Below are 16,000 nucleotides of genomic sequence, written 5' to 3' on the forward strand. Positions count from 1 at the left end.
TTAATGCAATTAATGAATTCTTTTTCATATTCAGGAATAATTTGAAAACTTTATCTAATTAAATAGTTCATAATTTCATCAACAATTATTTACAACGTCAAATTGAAGGAATATTGCTTTATAAATTAAAAATGAAATTGTATACATTATATATTATTAATTGTGTTTAAAATGCACTTTAGATGAAAATATAAAATCAATGTTGAGGAGAATATTTGAAAGTTAACGCTATGTTGTGTCAGATAAAGTATTTTTATTTTTACCGTGAAAATTTTGATTTGAACAAAAATATTCAAAATGGATGGTAAAATCTCGATTGTAAAAAATTTTTTATGTGGACAACGGAAAAGCGTTTTTAAAATAGGCCCTACGCCTCAATGTTAAAAAACTATTTTTGAGCTTAAAAATACTTGCAAAATATTTGTTTGCATTACATTTACTAAATTAATGATGAACTACAAATATATTTCACACAAATCAACATTTTTTTTAAATATTATGTTTTATGTACGTTCAGGTAGTCGATATGTTTTTTTCATGTCATTTAGTCAAACAAAATATGTTGAATGCTCATAAGTTACAGATCTTTAGTATATACAGTATACAGTCATACTGCAGCAGGTAAGCTCCTATAGTGTCCTAGTTGCATTTATTCATAGACAATGTTTATCGATTACAATTGTATACTATGTATTTATGTGATATAAATGTATAATACAAACATAATAATATACAATAAATACAACTATAGCATTTAAAACTCTTGTTTGTAAGTAATACTTCATAAATGTATGTAAATTTTACAGCTAAATATAAAATTCCGAAAATTAATTTCCTTAAATGGATTAAGTCTAAACTCAAAAGTCATCAACCAACTATCCAACCACATCGTTTTTGTTAACTATATACATTTTAATACAAATTGTAAAACATATAAATTATATTAAAAGAAAAAAAAAATTTGAAACCATGTGGTTAGGTATGTATATTCATAACGTATAATTCTGAAACTTTAGTTATACAATTTCAGAATTTAAAACCCGAAAACGATAGCGCAGAAAAACCAGTAATCTAAGACACAGGTGTTTGTTATTTTTACTTTAGTGTTTTAAAATTAAATGCATTATATACGCATATGTTATAATATGTTGCATAATAATGTTCCTATAACATTCCATTTTTTATTGTGTGACATTGACATATCTATAATCTACATGTTAATCAATTGATATACATATATAATATAATATATATGTATATAAATACGTAAATTAATATATATACGAAATCATGTAAAATATACTTATAACTATAATTTTCAATCGCATTAACTATTATTAGTTTATTATTTAAAGATAAGTATAAGATAAGTATATAATATAGGTATATAATATATTGATACGCTGTTGGTTATTTGTATGAAATTATTCAGTTATTCATCATAGTAATAACTGCAAAAACAGTAGAAAGACGCATCGCAGTAGCTCATATATACACACTTATACGTAAATTATAAAAAAAAAAAAAACAATAACAGAAAATAGTTCACGTGTGTAGTGTGTTCTATAATATAATAAATAAATACGTGATATTCATTTCACAGATGCTTATGCTGTTGGCCTGGCTGGTGTTGGGTATTACAATATTGTAATATTACATTTCGGTTTGCAATCGTAATGTTGAGATGCGTATTTGAGTATGTTTGTACATTTACCATTTACGTGACAGGAAATACATCAAAATCTTTTCACTGAGGTCGCGATGTGGTTGCTGAGTGTGCGGTGTTTTAAAAATAAATAATATTAGCTGAAAAACGAACCTGAAAGTTCTCCAAAGTTTATACAATAATGTGTTGTCTGACTCGCGTAACATTCGCTTTTATGTATCGAAACGTATCATTCGGATTTCGGACACACGTTTGATACATAACTATAGTAACTACCCATATTTCATATAGACAGCGTGACCGACGGCAAAGATTAATGGCAAAAGGCAATAAAAGTTCTCCATGTGGAACGAGACCGTTGAGGCCGAAAACAAGACTAAAAGCTATAGGCGTTTGAAAATGTTCTCGGGTAATCACTCTGCTCACTGCTGCAGTACTTGGGACGGGCGACCAGAAACCGGCAGGGAAGTCTCATCGAATCGATAATTTTCTTCGTTCGAAATAAATGCGATACAAATAAATTTGTATATTATTGTATATGTAGCAGGTAAATAATATTATTACCGTATCACATTTTTCGGAACAAATCGTAAACGTGTAAGTACTCCAGCAGTATAGATATAATTTATCATTTTTTTTATTCAAAATATTATGTGTTATACAATTCTTTTATAAAATAAAAATTATAAAATGAGCATGTCATAACGAAGGTCTTGGATTTTATGATTATTGAATATAAGATAGGTGTACATGGTAAAATATAACACTTTTTCGTCAGATTGCATCAACTAACACTTAACATGACGTAATGAATCATAATGATATATACTGTGTATTATAGTAATAAAATAGTCCCTTAAATTTGATTTCTTGGCGCACGATTGGTCCATTACATTTCAGTGAACATTAATGATTTAATTAATCAATTTTGTTTTGCAACTCAACACATGACTATCTAATGTTTTCGCTATGATTGATGGTAATTTAAACATTATATTTTATTTTGATTTTTAGCAATGATATTATACTTTAAGTGTTTGCAGATGAGCAAAACACCAAAGAATCTTACATTAAATATGAATTGATAACATGTATATACTTTATACATCGTATATTTTTTTTTTTTTATTTAAAATTAAGCCGCAACAACATAGATTATTGGCTGAAGTTAAATTTAACATATGGTGATAAAAGGAGGGATATTTATACAATTCAAGCTTGGGGTGTGAAGGTGTGTTTAGATTAGGTTATATAATTTAGATAATTTTAAAAAGGTAAATATCTTCTGAGTGTTGTCGGGGTCAGGACCAAGAGCTTCGTAGAGATTGTCAGCTAGTTTGAGGTTGACTCTAACATCGTTGTGTTCACGGCAGAAGCATATGATGTGTTTGACTGAAGGTGTTTCGCCGCATGAGAGACAAGGTTCGGGATCCGTTTTGGACATTAGGTGTTTGTGGGTTAACCATGTGTGACCGATTCTAAGTCTACATCGTATATTATACTGAGTGATTATTATAGTACCTACTTAGATATAATAAATAATTATATTATTACGATGGTTATGCTCATGATGTTTTGTAGACAATATAATATTCCGATATTATTAATTATTCTAAAACAACCCAAAAAAGTAAAACGCTTACATATTATAGATAATATTATATAATATTATAGACTTATAGTAGGTATCTATACGTAATTCAGGTAATGATTTTGAGGGTCCTTTATTCCTACAAACTATGCTAAATTTTCCGTTCTCATACACATCATTAGTGCACACACACATATATATATATATATAATAATATACCTAAATGATTTATTATTATAATTAAATTCCAGATTCTCGTCCGCGTTTGCAACTTTTTAATGCGTATACCAAATTATATAGAAACAAGTTATAAATCCACGAATCAAGTGAAGTAAGTAGATTAATTCTAACAGTTTTATTTAGTTCGAAATTGCACTTTCAGGGATTTCGAATTAAAATGTATATTTTAAATTGTATTTCATCAAAATACACATTTTTTTTATATTACCTACATGTAACACGTATATTATTAATTGTGGTAGTTGGTGTTACTTTATCACTATCGTTAGATTTAGCGTTTAGTATACTACTAATTACGATGCAATTATAAAGATAAAATTGTCAACATACATTTTTTTAAATAAAAAATTGTAAGCCAATGGCCCAGACGACGAGGCTTATCTTAATAAAAGAAAAAAAAACAGAACAAAGATGAGACAGCTCCTGTATATTATATATGTACGAGTGTACGACCATTAGACAGGTGAGTACTACATTAGATACAGTCTGCCGCCGTTGCTCAGTGATGACTGTATGTCTGTATGATAAGAACTTGTAAACTTTTCCCTCGCGGAAAAGAACTTATAAATGCGCATGATGGTAAATTTTAATAAAATGTAATAAATAATAAATAACATTTTATATGTCTTATATTATTATATTACCTACTACACATACAAAAATATTATTGATCACAGTGGCGTAGCAAGGGTATGGCGAACTGTGCCTACGCCAGGGGCGCAAATTATGAAGGGGCGCAAATAGATCAACTATTGGACAAGAGAGACTCACAAGCATGGAACTTTTATCCATAGAACATGGATTTTCTAGATAAATTTCATATGACGAAATCATCGATGAATTCTCTAGCCTTAAAGCAAGAAAAGAAAATTTTTAAAGTTCAAAATTACATTGTAATAATAACTTATAATTATATAATGTTGTATTGCCTAATTATATAATATATAAAAAATAAAAAAATATATCATTTCGTATTTTCGTCAATTTTTTAATCGCTTAAAAGGCGCATTTTCCTAGGTTGGCCAGGGGCGCTAACAAGTCTTTCTACGCCACTGATTGATCAAATTATAATTTGAAATAAATAGGTAGTGATTAATGAGGTGCTTAAACTAAAAAAATTCGTGTTCTTTAGTTCTTAATACATCAACAATTTAATTTTGCACGTTTTTAAGATGTATGTCTATCTGGTTTTATGGAATAAACAATATTTGTTCTGCATTAAAACTATATAGGTTCATGACTTTTGCAAAATCGATTATTAAAATATTTTGTTGGGGTACCTATTTATATTTTGTGTTCCATATAATTTCATAATATTTATATAAATTATAGATTGAGGGTAGTCCATGGGTAGTCCACAAATTGAAAAGTGCGGAGCTAGAGACAATGTCTAAAGCGTTACGGGGGTAGTATTTCGTCTCATGAATGTCTCGTTTAACGGTATAATGTAATAATAATATAAATTTTATAATGTAAATAATGACATAACAATCATTCCACTGATTAGTTTGAAATATTTAAACAATTAACACACAGCTCGGCGTCTAATAGCATTGATAGCAGAGCGTATAGAGCTGCAATATTATATTACAATAATTTTTTTTAATTCAAAAAAGTGGTTGATATTGGATAATTACTTTTAAAAATCGACAAAACTGCATCAAATCGATTTCCGTCCGAAATATCGGTTAAAAGCGGGGTGCCACGTACCCTTGCCTTGCGTGGTGGGTGCCCTTCATCGTGACGACGACGGTCGGCAACCCCCTCCCACGGCTATCATGACAGTCCGCGATCGCTCGACGTCGACGACAGCGTGACCGGTCGGACGACCTACCCGCGACCGGGCGACGGACGAGCGGTCGCGGCAGCTGTGGCTCGCGTACTTAACGGCGTGGCCACGCGGGTGGAAGGGTGCGCGGGCGGTGAGTGGGTCGGCGCGGGCAAGGTCTTTTGGTGGCAAGGGCACGGGCGGGCGGGCCGGCCAGCCGATCGGCAGCCACTAAGCGCGGACCCGTGGCACACCGGTCGCGCGCGCTAATCGTTAAACTCGCATGCACCCGCGTGATCGTCCGTCGTGTTGCAGTCGTCGTCATCATCAACGCGCAACCGGCTTTACAACAACAACAACAACAACGACGACGACAAACGGCAATTGGAGAGAAGAACGTGAAGACGTGCAGTGCAATAATAATCATCGTCGTGTTATTATTACTATGATAATATATAAATTATAAATTGTTATTATATCGTCGGACGGTCGCGAGTTATTCGTCGGGGCACGCGGACACTCGCGTAACGCACACGTGTTAACCCTGACCGCGCTCAACAGAACGACACCGTCGTCGCAGCAGCAGCCGTCAATGATAGCACTGTGTTAGTCGTTTCAGTTACTAAACGATCACGACTCGCGCGCAATTCAGAGTTTCAAACGTTAATAATAATCTGAATTATAATATTATTGTTAGAAATTTCCGTTTATTTTTTGTTTTCAAATAACTTTTCGTTTTCGATTGTTCTCTTGGCACGAATAAAACAAACGAACGGGCGCGATGCAATTTTTGACCGGTACATCGCAGACGAGTGCCGGCGGCGGCGGCGGTATGTTCGGCAGCGCCGATGGCGCGGAGCTGTACGCGGCCACGGCGTCGGCGCCTGACCATTACTTTTGCCAGCGAATGTTGTACGCGATGCAGTTCGATTCGGTGGCCGCGGCCGGCGCCGGTATGTGTTCGCCGCTGTTACCGTCGTCGTTGTCGTCGCCGCCGTCACCGCCGCCGTCGTCGTCGTCGTCGTCGCCGTTATCATCGTCATCGCCGTCGTCGTTATCGTCGTCGTCCTCGTCGTCGTTGTCGTCATCGCCGTTATCGTTGTCGTCGCCGTTGTCGCTGGCGTTAACGCCGTCGATCGGCGGTCGTTGCTTTACGACAACCGCCGCTGCCGGGGACGTGAAAATGATGGACGCGTGCCCGGCATCACCGGCCAACGATCTTCATAATCATCACCATCTACATCATCATCATCTTCAGCTGCAGCAACAGCACGCGGTCGAGAACAGGAAACGTCCGTTACAGGATACGTTGGACGGCGCTAACGTCAAGAGAACGCACAGCTCGTCCGTCGCAGGTAAGGCAATATTGGTCTAATTAAATATAGGCAACTCGTTTGAATTAATTACGTGTACGTTTAATTAAGTAACAAGACCAGGCAAACATTTTCATAAATTCCAGACGTAACGTATATTAATTATATAATAATAATTTTTTCATTATTCTAACTTAATATACGAGCAATAAGGTTTTTTGAAGAATCATTAAAAAAAAAATGGTACCTCTTCCGAATATTATTTCTACCAAAAATCGTTACAAAACATAATATTAATACAAAATAAATGACGAAATGTATTATAAGCGTATCTTTATGAATGTTTATCAATTTTATTAAAATAGCAAGTCAATTTATGTTTTGTTATCGTCATTTAAATTTAATGATCAGACATTATAGTTATTACTTTGCAACTTTATTTACCGCAACCATACGATACTTTCAAAGTCAAAGGAGACTGGTGCCTAAACCTATATTTAGCTGGTGTTCAACGTATTATAATAAATATTAACAATATTATATCGACCGAAATAAGAATAAATATGGATTATCAAAGAGAGGAACCTTGTACGAATGTTATAATTTATATATTTTTTTTCGAAATCCCTAAGGCGTTATAAATAATATAATTTTGGCGTAGTACCGCAATACCCATGTGTTTTGAGTATGACAATTTTTGTGCATTTTAAAAATGTTATCATATCTATCATATTTCAATAAAGGTTAAGGTTTTTTCAAAAAATTAAATATAATATGAAATATGAACATTTTTAGAATTTTCATAGATTTTATATGTTAATTTTTCGAAAGAAAAACTGGTTATAATATTTGTAAGAGTCCCACTGCTTATTAATATTGATTTTATTTTAAGTCACATATGTTAAGATAGACGTACATGTTATTTTCCTAAAATTTAAATTGATGCAAACAACTTAAATCGTATCAATATATCTATATAAAATTATGAAACACCTACCCAAAACAACTAGTAGAAACTAGAAATATTTTGTTTGTTTTATTATTATTTGTCACTGATTTAATATGACAGATTATGGTATGATGTTTTTTTTAATGTTCAGGTTAATTTTTTTTTTTTTTTACATAAAATGATAAATATTTTCAAATGTATTTATTATTCAAACGTACATGAACACGCTGTATAATAAATAAAATATTTTTTTCTCGACATTTTTCTTGGCCTATCAATTAATTCTGAATTATATACCTATAAAATAAGATAATATTTAAAATGTTCATACAATAATAATTTTTACATTGGATACCTACGTGTTTTAAACTTTCGTTGTTTATTATTTATAAATTATAATTAATTAATTTCGAGACGTTTATGGGCCATTATTATTTTAAACTACAGTTCATCTGTTAAAGTAAACCGATTAGCGAGCGGATTAGGTACTAGAGGAAACCCCTTCATAAAATTCATAAGCCACATAATAGGTAGGCAATATATTTTACTGATATGGCTATAGGGGATAATTCGTATTTATTCACAAATATTGTATATTATAATATTATAATAATAACGAATTTGCCTTGATAGTTGGTATTCGGGTATAATTTACGATAAATAATTATATGTAAATATCTATATTCTATATAAGAACTCGAAATCACAAATAGTAATCATTACTGTTTTTGTTGGTTTTTTTTACAATATTTGTTATTTTAAGTTACATCGAAAAAATAATTACTTTATCAATAATTATGTATATATTTATATTTTTTACAATCCTACCATCGTTAATTTTTCTTTTTAAACAACGTGACGTAAACTTGTTTAATGAATTCATAAGTGTAATGAATATGTAGTACAATATACTACTACTAACACTGTGTGTTATATATATAACACATATATTACAGTAAAAATACACATTTAAATAATTTTCGTTTTAATCGGAAATAAATCACATCATATACGGCATATACCTACTTACGCCATTATACTATTGTCAGCTATACATAGTTCATCTATACTAATTACGAATGACAAAATTAATTAATTAATTAGGTACTATACATTTCTGATTTACTCAATTTTAAAATATATAACATTAATATTGTGAAATAAACTAAAATTGTATCCGTATCGCAATTTCTATACCGATATTAACATAATATACTTACTGTAAAAAAATGAACAAACCTACGAAGGAAAGTAAGTGACTCCGAGTGATATTTCTAATATTGACCACTATTAGGTATTACAATCAAAAGTGTAAGTACTTAACGCTTTTGAAAATACATTAATTTTTTTAACATAAATTTCGAACAATCGAAAAACTTTTATACTTCACTGTTTTAACTTAATCATAATTTTTCAAAAATTTGATGTTTTTACTTTTTGAAAAAAATGATATATTTTACTCAAAAATGTCGATTTGTAAAAGTCTAATATTTCAAACTATTTGTTATAGTAAAAATACGGTATACATTTTGAGATATATACTAATATTGTATTACTGTTATTGTCTGTTAAATTAACCAACCTGGTTATAATTTTGTTGAACTTAAAAAGTTTTAGACACAATGGACATAATCAAACAAAACCTAGGTTTTAGTAATCTATTTTCCAGGAATAATAATGACTTTATTAACCAAATTAGTTGTCTTGGATATTATGTTTCGTCTATATCAAAACCTCTACACCACACAAATTTATTCCATAAATTTTTTTTAATATCTTAGTTGTTTGGCTAATTTAATTCTTATTATTTTTCCTTTTGATCTATTATACACTAGCGTTGATCTCAAACTGTTTTCCTTATTTCTTTGATCTATTTTTTTTTTTTGTCATTTTAAAACAGTGCATTTATCTAAGTACTTTCCACTTTGCAGTAATCATAAAATCTTAAGAATTGTTATATCGTCGTCGTAACGTTTATTAGTAATAAAAACATTTCGTGCATAATTTCATTTACTGAAACAAACCGTGCTTATAAAATTGTGGTTACATGTTTTAATTAAATGTATTTTTGATTTTTTCTGTTTATTTCATTATAACTAATTAGAGCCCCAAAACAAATATTTTTACATAATTGATTTTATTTTATTTTACAAAAAAAAAAAATGCATTTTATATTGAAAATGATAAATAAATGCGCGTTTTAAATCTAAAAATGTGTATGAAAATTTTTAAAATGGCCTAGCAAATGCATCTAACTACTTACCTATACAATTATTTGGAAGGACAGATGTTTTTTTATCATTATTGAAGTGTTCTTTTAATATAATTTAGCTACTGTAAGGTTTTCTTAATTAATAAATACATTTACAAAAGGTAATTTTTTTCTGAATTACCGGAATAGTAATTTTTTTATACTTGGTACAGCATCAACGATTAAGTTATTAGCTTACAACAAAATAAATATTAAGTTGTTTTTATTTAAGGATTAATTACATAATAATTATTTACATCAATTTTAAAATATTTATTCATTATTTATTAATGATTTTAATAATTAATATATTGGATTTAATACACATTCAATTGTGCTCTGTTTGTTTTTACTTTATATAACTAGAGGTACCTAAATACATTCATTTAACAATATACATTTGCAACGATTAAAGGTCAGTATATACCGCTGTGCAGGAAACACATTTACTGATACCCAAATAGGTGTTATGTATAATAATATTTCAAAGCGTAGTAATTAAATTTACATTATTTAATTCCATAGGTTATAATATTATGTTACACATAATATTATTTCTAAACAGCATGGGGGAAATTGAAATGAATTTATAATTACTATATTCAGTTCTAAGCTGATAATATTATAGAGACCACTATTTATAAGAAAGTAGAGGTACATTCAAAAATTAAATAACATGGAAATCTATTCCAAATCCTGATAAATTATAGTCCCTAATACAAAATAAGTAATAACGTTATAAAAGACAAGGATTGATAACACTGCCTATTTTAGCTTAGATGCCTACTGTAAATTCATAGCTGTTATATAATATTAATGTTTTATTTAATTTATTTTATAAATTATCGGGATTAAAAATGTTTAGAAAGATTAATTTTCAGAAGAATCTGTCAGTATTCTGATCGTATAGATATAGGTTCAGAACAACCATAAATAACAAACGCTAATATGAAATAATTAATAGTTTCTTTATAATTTTTTTTTTTTTTTGTTAGCCCATGACCTTTTAACAAAATATTTAATATACTTAGTGGCATATTTAAATAATGTCTAAGAGATAATTTTATGAATATTTTAATTAATCAAGTTATGGATTTTTGAGCTAACCTTAAATTATTATGATCTTTTAAATATTAAAAAAAAAATTAATGTCGAGAATTTTGAAGTTCCTTAAGTGGGGGTTTCTTCATTTTGTGAAACATGTTTTTTTTATTCATCATCAAACATACACTTATTTTCTTGATATGTATTTATATAATATAACTGCAGGTTGTGTAATGAAAGATTTTTGTTGAAAAAAAAATGTATCAATAATTATCCCATGGCTAGTATAAGGAAATTATAAGTATTCGGATATATTATTTTGCTTCTATAAATCAATTTCATTATACATATAATAATAAGGTTAATAATATTAGATATTAGCACATCGCATTGAGCAACACAAATAATTATTTTATTTTATTATTGTATGAAAACATAAATTATAGAACAATATTTAGTTTATAATGGAATATTTTTATTTTTGTTCAGAACATAAAAAGACAAATATTTGAAAACTTTACGCTGCATTTACTGAGTTAGGAATATGTATTACATACGAAACGCGTAAAATTTGTTTATGACTATTAACTATAAGAAACTCAACGATATTTTCACACTAGAAATATGTATATTTTAAGAAAATATATAAAACTAAAAATGTTAAATAAATATAAAACTTTTCAAAAATTATGAGATATAGTAGATTATATTTCAGAATTATAAATTCATAATGTTTTTAGGTGTTTTTAAGTGCAGCTATACTTTGAAATTGTACTTATAATTATATAATAATTGATCCCAGAGTTCTTCCAACTCCTAACTTCTAACATAATATGGGCTTTAGAATTTTAGTTACACCCTAACAAAGCATTTTTACAAGGAATTTTCATTTGCAAATATATTATTATGAACATGGCAATGTAAAATATATATTTATGAAGGTTATTTTTATCATATATATATATATTATTAAAAAATAGTTAGTTATAATAAGTATTTTTTTATAAAAGTCAAAAGAAAAAACAACGTATAATGTCTAAGTATTTTATATTGTACCTACTTATTATTATGATTTTAAAATAAATATTGTAATAAAATATCTGGCCACTTAAAACGTAAAAAAAAAATTTTAATCTATTGAGATCATAATATTTTAATATGAGCAATACTATAAATTATAAATTATAATATAATTTATGATAAAGATAATAACGAAGATAAATTAAAATGATGTAGGTACTTAAGATAAAATTACGAAGTATAATAAAATTAAATTTCTACAGAAATTTATTCTCACCACTTATTTTAATTTTTTTTTTTAGTTCCAATACTTTAACAGAGTGAGTGTTTTAAATGTTATGTTTTTTAATATAGTTGAATAATATCAGCGAGGTTAATAGTCATCGTTTTTTCCAAATAACGTGTTACGTTTATATTAAAAAATTTATAGTACTAGTATTCTAATTGAATCACCCCATTTTTTTATTCGTGTGAGTGAATAATAATTAATTATATATTTTAAGCTTGCCTATCGGTTATTTAATAATCTAATAATCCTTTCATGAATTTATAATATTTTCATTAGCATTCCTAATGAGTTTTACATTTTTGATTCTAGATTTGATAATCGTGTGAATTTATCATATTATGTAATATTAATTAATTAATAATTATAAACCTACTTGTAATATATACCTAAGTATTTACCTATTAATAGTTACAAAATTACATACAGATAAAATAGTTTAACTAAAAAGTACGGTTTTAGACGGATATAATAAATAATAACTCAAAAACTCTATGTACCTATAAATACATTTATTTGTCATATTTTACATTTGAATTTATCACAAGGTGACCTACTGTTTCGTTTTTTTTTCAATTTTTTCAATTTTTACTATTTTTTATAACACAATAAATTATTGTCATAAAATATGTTGCAAAAAAAATGAATGATCTCTTCTCAATAGATGCATAATATACAATTATTATGCTGAAACAAATGCTTGCAAAACAACTATTCTGATAAAATATTTTCATTGCATACATTTTTACGGTTTGACCGTAGTTTTCAATGATATATTTTATATATAAATATCAAAATTTGTATAAATCAGAAATCTATTGTACGAATTAAAAAGTGTACTTACTCTATAATTTGTCAAGTATAATAAGTATACAGTTGTGTTATTACTTTCTAATAGTAGGTATGTGTATATATTTGATTCGAGAAAACTTCTTAGAAATAAGTAGTTATATAACTATGTAATATAATGTAAATATATATATTTTAGTGGACAGTGAATTTACTAATCATTTGTAAGTTTTAACGTAGATAGTAATTAAACACAGTATATATTTTTTAATGACATCGAGACTTGTTCAATATTTGACCTGCCGCTAATATTTGAACTGAATTCGAAAATCCCTATAGGATCAGTATACTGATTAACTTAAACTTAACTCAACCTATCGGTTAAACTAAAGATTTTTCTATGGCATGTAGGATAAATAACAATTTATTGTTTTAGTATGTTGAAAAATATATTAAAGTAAATACTATATAGGTTCATGATATTATATATACCTATATTGTTGGAGTATTATGTTATTTTAGTTATTTCATAGTTATTGCTTGAGTATACTAGATGAGTATTACTCGTTGATGTTATTGACTGTATGTTCAGTATGCGAGTATAATATGTTATGTATAATGTATATATTATCAATATATAAGTATATAGGTATTTTGTCTTATATGTTGTTCAACTTGAGTTATGAGAAGGTATTGTTTGTTTTTTTTAGTGTGAATTTTTAAATGACTGTTTCTATTAATAATATTGCCAAGCTGATTCAATTTTTTATTATATCTAGAGTGTTAAATAAAGTATAGTAAAAATAATAATCACACAGTCAATTTATAGGTCGAAAAGAAAAAAATTATTTTTTTATTTATAAAAACAGTTTAAGTCAGCTTGTTTTGAAACAATTTGTGGTTACGTGATTTTATCGATAAAATAATTAATAACACTATTATTATATAATCAAATAATCATGGAAATTATATTTTTTAGTTTAATGAAAAAAAATTTTTATAGGAAAAGAACATATTTTTTTTTTGACTCACTCTTATACAATATATATATTTAATTATTACAAATAAGTTTAAAAATATAAAAAATAAAATTTCATAATTTGAATTGAATATTTAAATATTATGTTAAGAATAATACTTTTTTTTTGTTACCTATTAGGTTGCAATTCTTATTTTACCTTTAAGATCTCATTTTTAGTAATTTGCCCACGTATTTCCTAATTTTCCAACACAATTGCGTTTTGTGACAGACTAGCTGAATAGGTAGTTAATTAAATACTCATTTTTCACTCATTTTGCTTCTTTGCAATGATACATATGAAGTTATATCATATAAATGTGGGTTTAATAAACTATTCAAAACGAATAGACGAATGTCACATTTTGTATGAATTGTATTATTTCAATTAAATGTATTTATTTATTTTTCATACACTACCTGAGCAGGTGCGTTAGTAAATGGTTTAAAATAAAGCACTATTACTTTCGTAAGCAAATTGAAAAAGATAATATAGGCGTAGGTATGTAGAAAATGATACCTGGTTACAAGTTTGTCGTTCTTCGTTTGTTTTTAAGCCTATAAATATTAAAATAATAAATGACAAACGTTCGAACAGCCTGACATATAACAATAGTACGAGAAAGAGAGAGAGAGAAAGAGAAAGGACGTAAGTGTGATGAGATACAACGGCAGTTAAATTATGAGTAAAAATATTCAAAACTTTTTTTCATCTAGTCATTTGCATATTGTTTGTCCAAGAGCATGCATACTAATCTAAAAAGTTTACATGTCTGTAAAATAAACGTGGCATCATAGCTATAATGTACTATTTTGTACTGAGAAGTTAGTTTTTTTTCAGTATGTATTTGAAATTGTCTTTAAGTTCTAATCAAATTTACCTATTATAATGAAATTATGGAGTATTTTTAAAGGGACGTTTTTCATTTCGTTCGTCCGTGTTATTGACATATATTTCCGATGTTGTGTTTAAAAATAAATTGGATATACGTAAACAATTTGATGTTATGTAATAGGTACCTCTTAACCTATCTATTGTGTTCAAAAAATGATGACAGTAACCGTTGCTATAGAATAGATGACGAATTTTATTATCTACGATAATAACGGCAGACTAGCAAACTGTGAAAATGTTATCTAATTTCAATATGAACTATATATAATTTTTATAATTTTTTATTGGGTGGCTTCTTTTTTCACGCATCGCATGCCAAAAGAATGTACATATCCGCATTACATGCTTATTGTAAATTTAAACTACAGATTGTTTGTTTTAAAATAAAGTTAAAAAAAAAATAATAAATTATTCAATTTATTCAACTTAATGATATTAATTATACATTTATATGTATACGAGGAGAAAATTGAGACTGTAAAAGACATTTGTAGGTATGACGTCAATTACTTTATGCTATTTTGTAACTGAGAAGAAAACGCCAACATTTTATACAAGAGCAAGAACCTCATATTTTATTTTAGTTTTCACAACTTTATTTCATAATAATTACCCTAAAACGCGTGTTCTTAAAACCAGTTATCAGTATGTGATAATATAAATTTTGGTTATAATATATAGTGAACTAATTTGTTTGTGGTATATCTTTTAATCAAGAATTTTATTTAATTACCAACTAAAAACCAATACCTATCATTTCAAGTTATTTAGAAAATAATTATATATATTTTTTTTTATTAAAGCCATCCATTTGGCTATTAGCTGATAATAATATTGGCTCTGATATAAGATATGATGTCGATAACTAAACAGCATGCACAGTATTTTATATTTACATAATTATTCATAATATATATATATATATTCGTTGATATCAATTAATCACTCTCAATGTACCTAATTGAAAAAAATTCCAAAAAAACTATATCTACTCATAATGGTTTTTTATACGCTTTTGAATAACAACCAAATTGATTGATTTCATTGTGGTTAAGGTAGAATATATTAAAGAACTAAATATTTATGTGATTTATAAAATCTATGCAGGAGTATTCTAACTATTACTATGATTCTTAATTAATATTTAACCATTGAAAACTTTTACATCGA

At 27.8% G+C, this 16,000-nt stretch overlaps 1 protein-coding gene across 1 annotated transcript in view; it reads left to right on the forward strand.

The window, feature by feature from the left end:
* Window positions 1-5,515: 5,515 nt before the first annotated feature.
* Window positions 5,516-16,000, forward strand: part of ps (RNA-binding protein Nova-1-like protein passilla) — a 55,911-nt gene continuing 45,426 nt past the window's right edge. Inside the window, exon 1 of the mRNA XM_089222713.1 lies at window positions 5,516-6,620. Within this exon, the coding sequence (XP_089078839.1) occupies window positions 6,047-6,620 (574 nt within the window). The 5' untranslated portion in view covers window positions 5,516-6,046. The remainder of the gene's footprint in view (window positions 6,621-16,000) is intronic.

This window comes from Diuraphis noxia, unplaced genomic scaffold (genome assembly GCF_037042655.1).
Source record: "Diuraphis noxia isolate RWA-SAM2 unplaced genomic scaffold, SU_Dnox_SAM2 contig0003, whole genome shotgun sequence".
NCBI classification, from domain to species: domain Eukaryota; kingdom Metazoa; phylum Arthropoda; class Insecta; order Hemiptera; family Aphididae; genus Diuraphis; species Diuraphis noxia.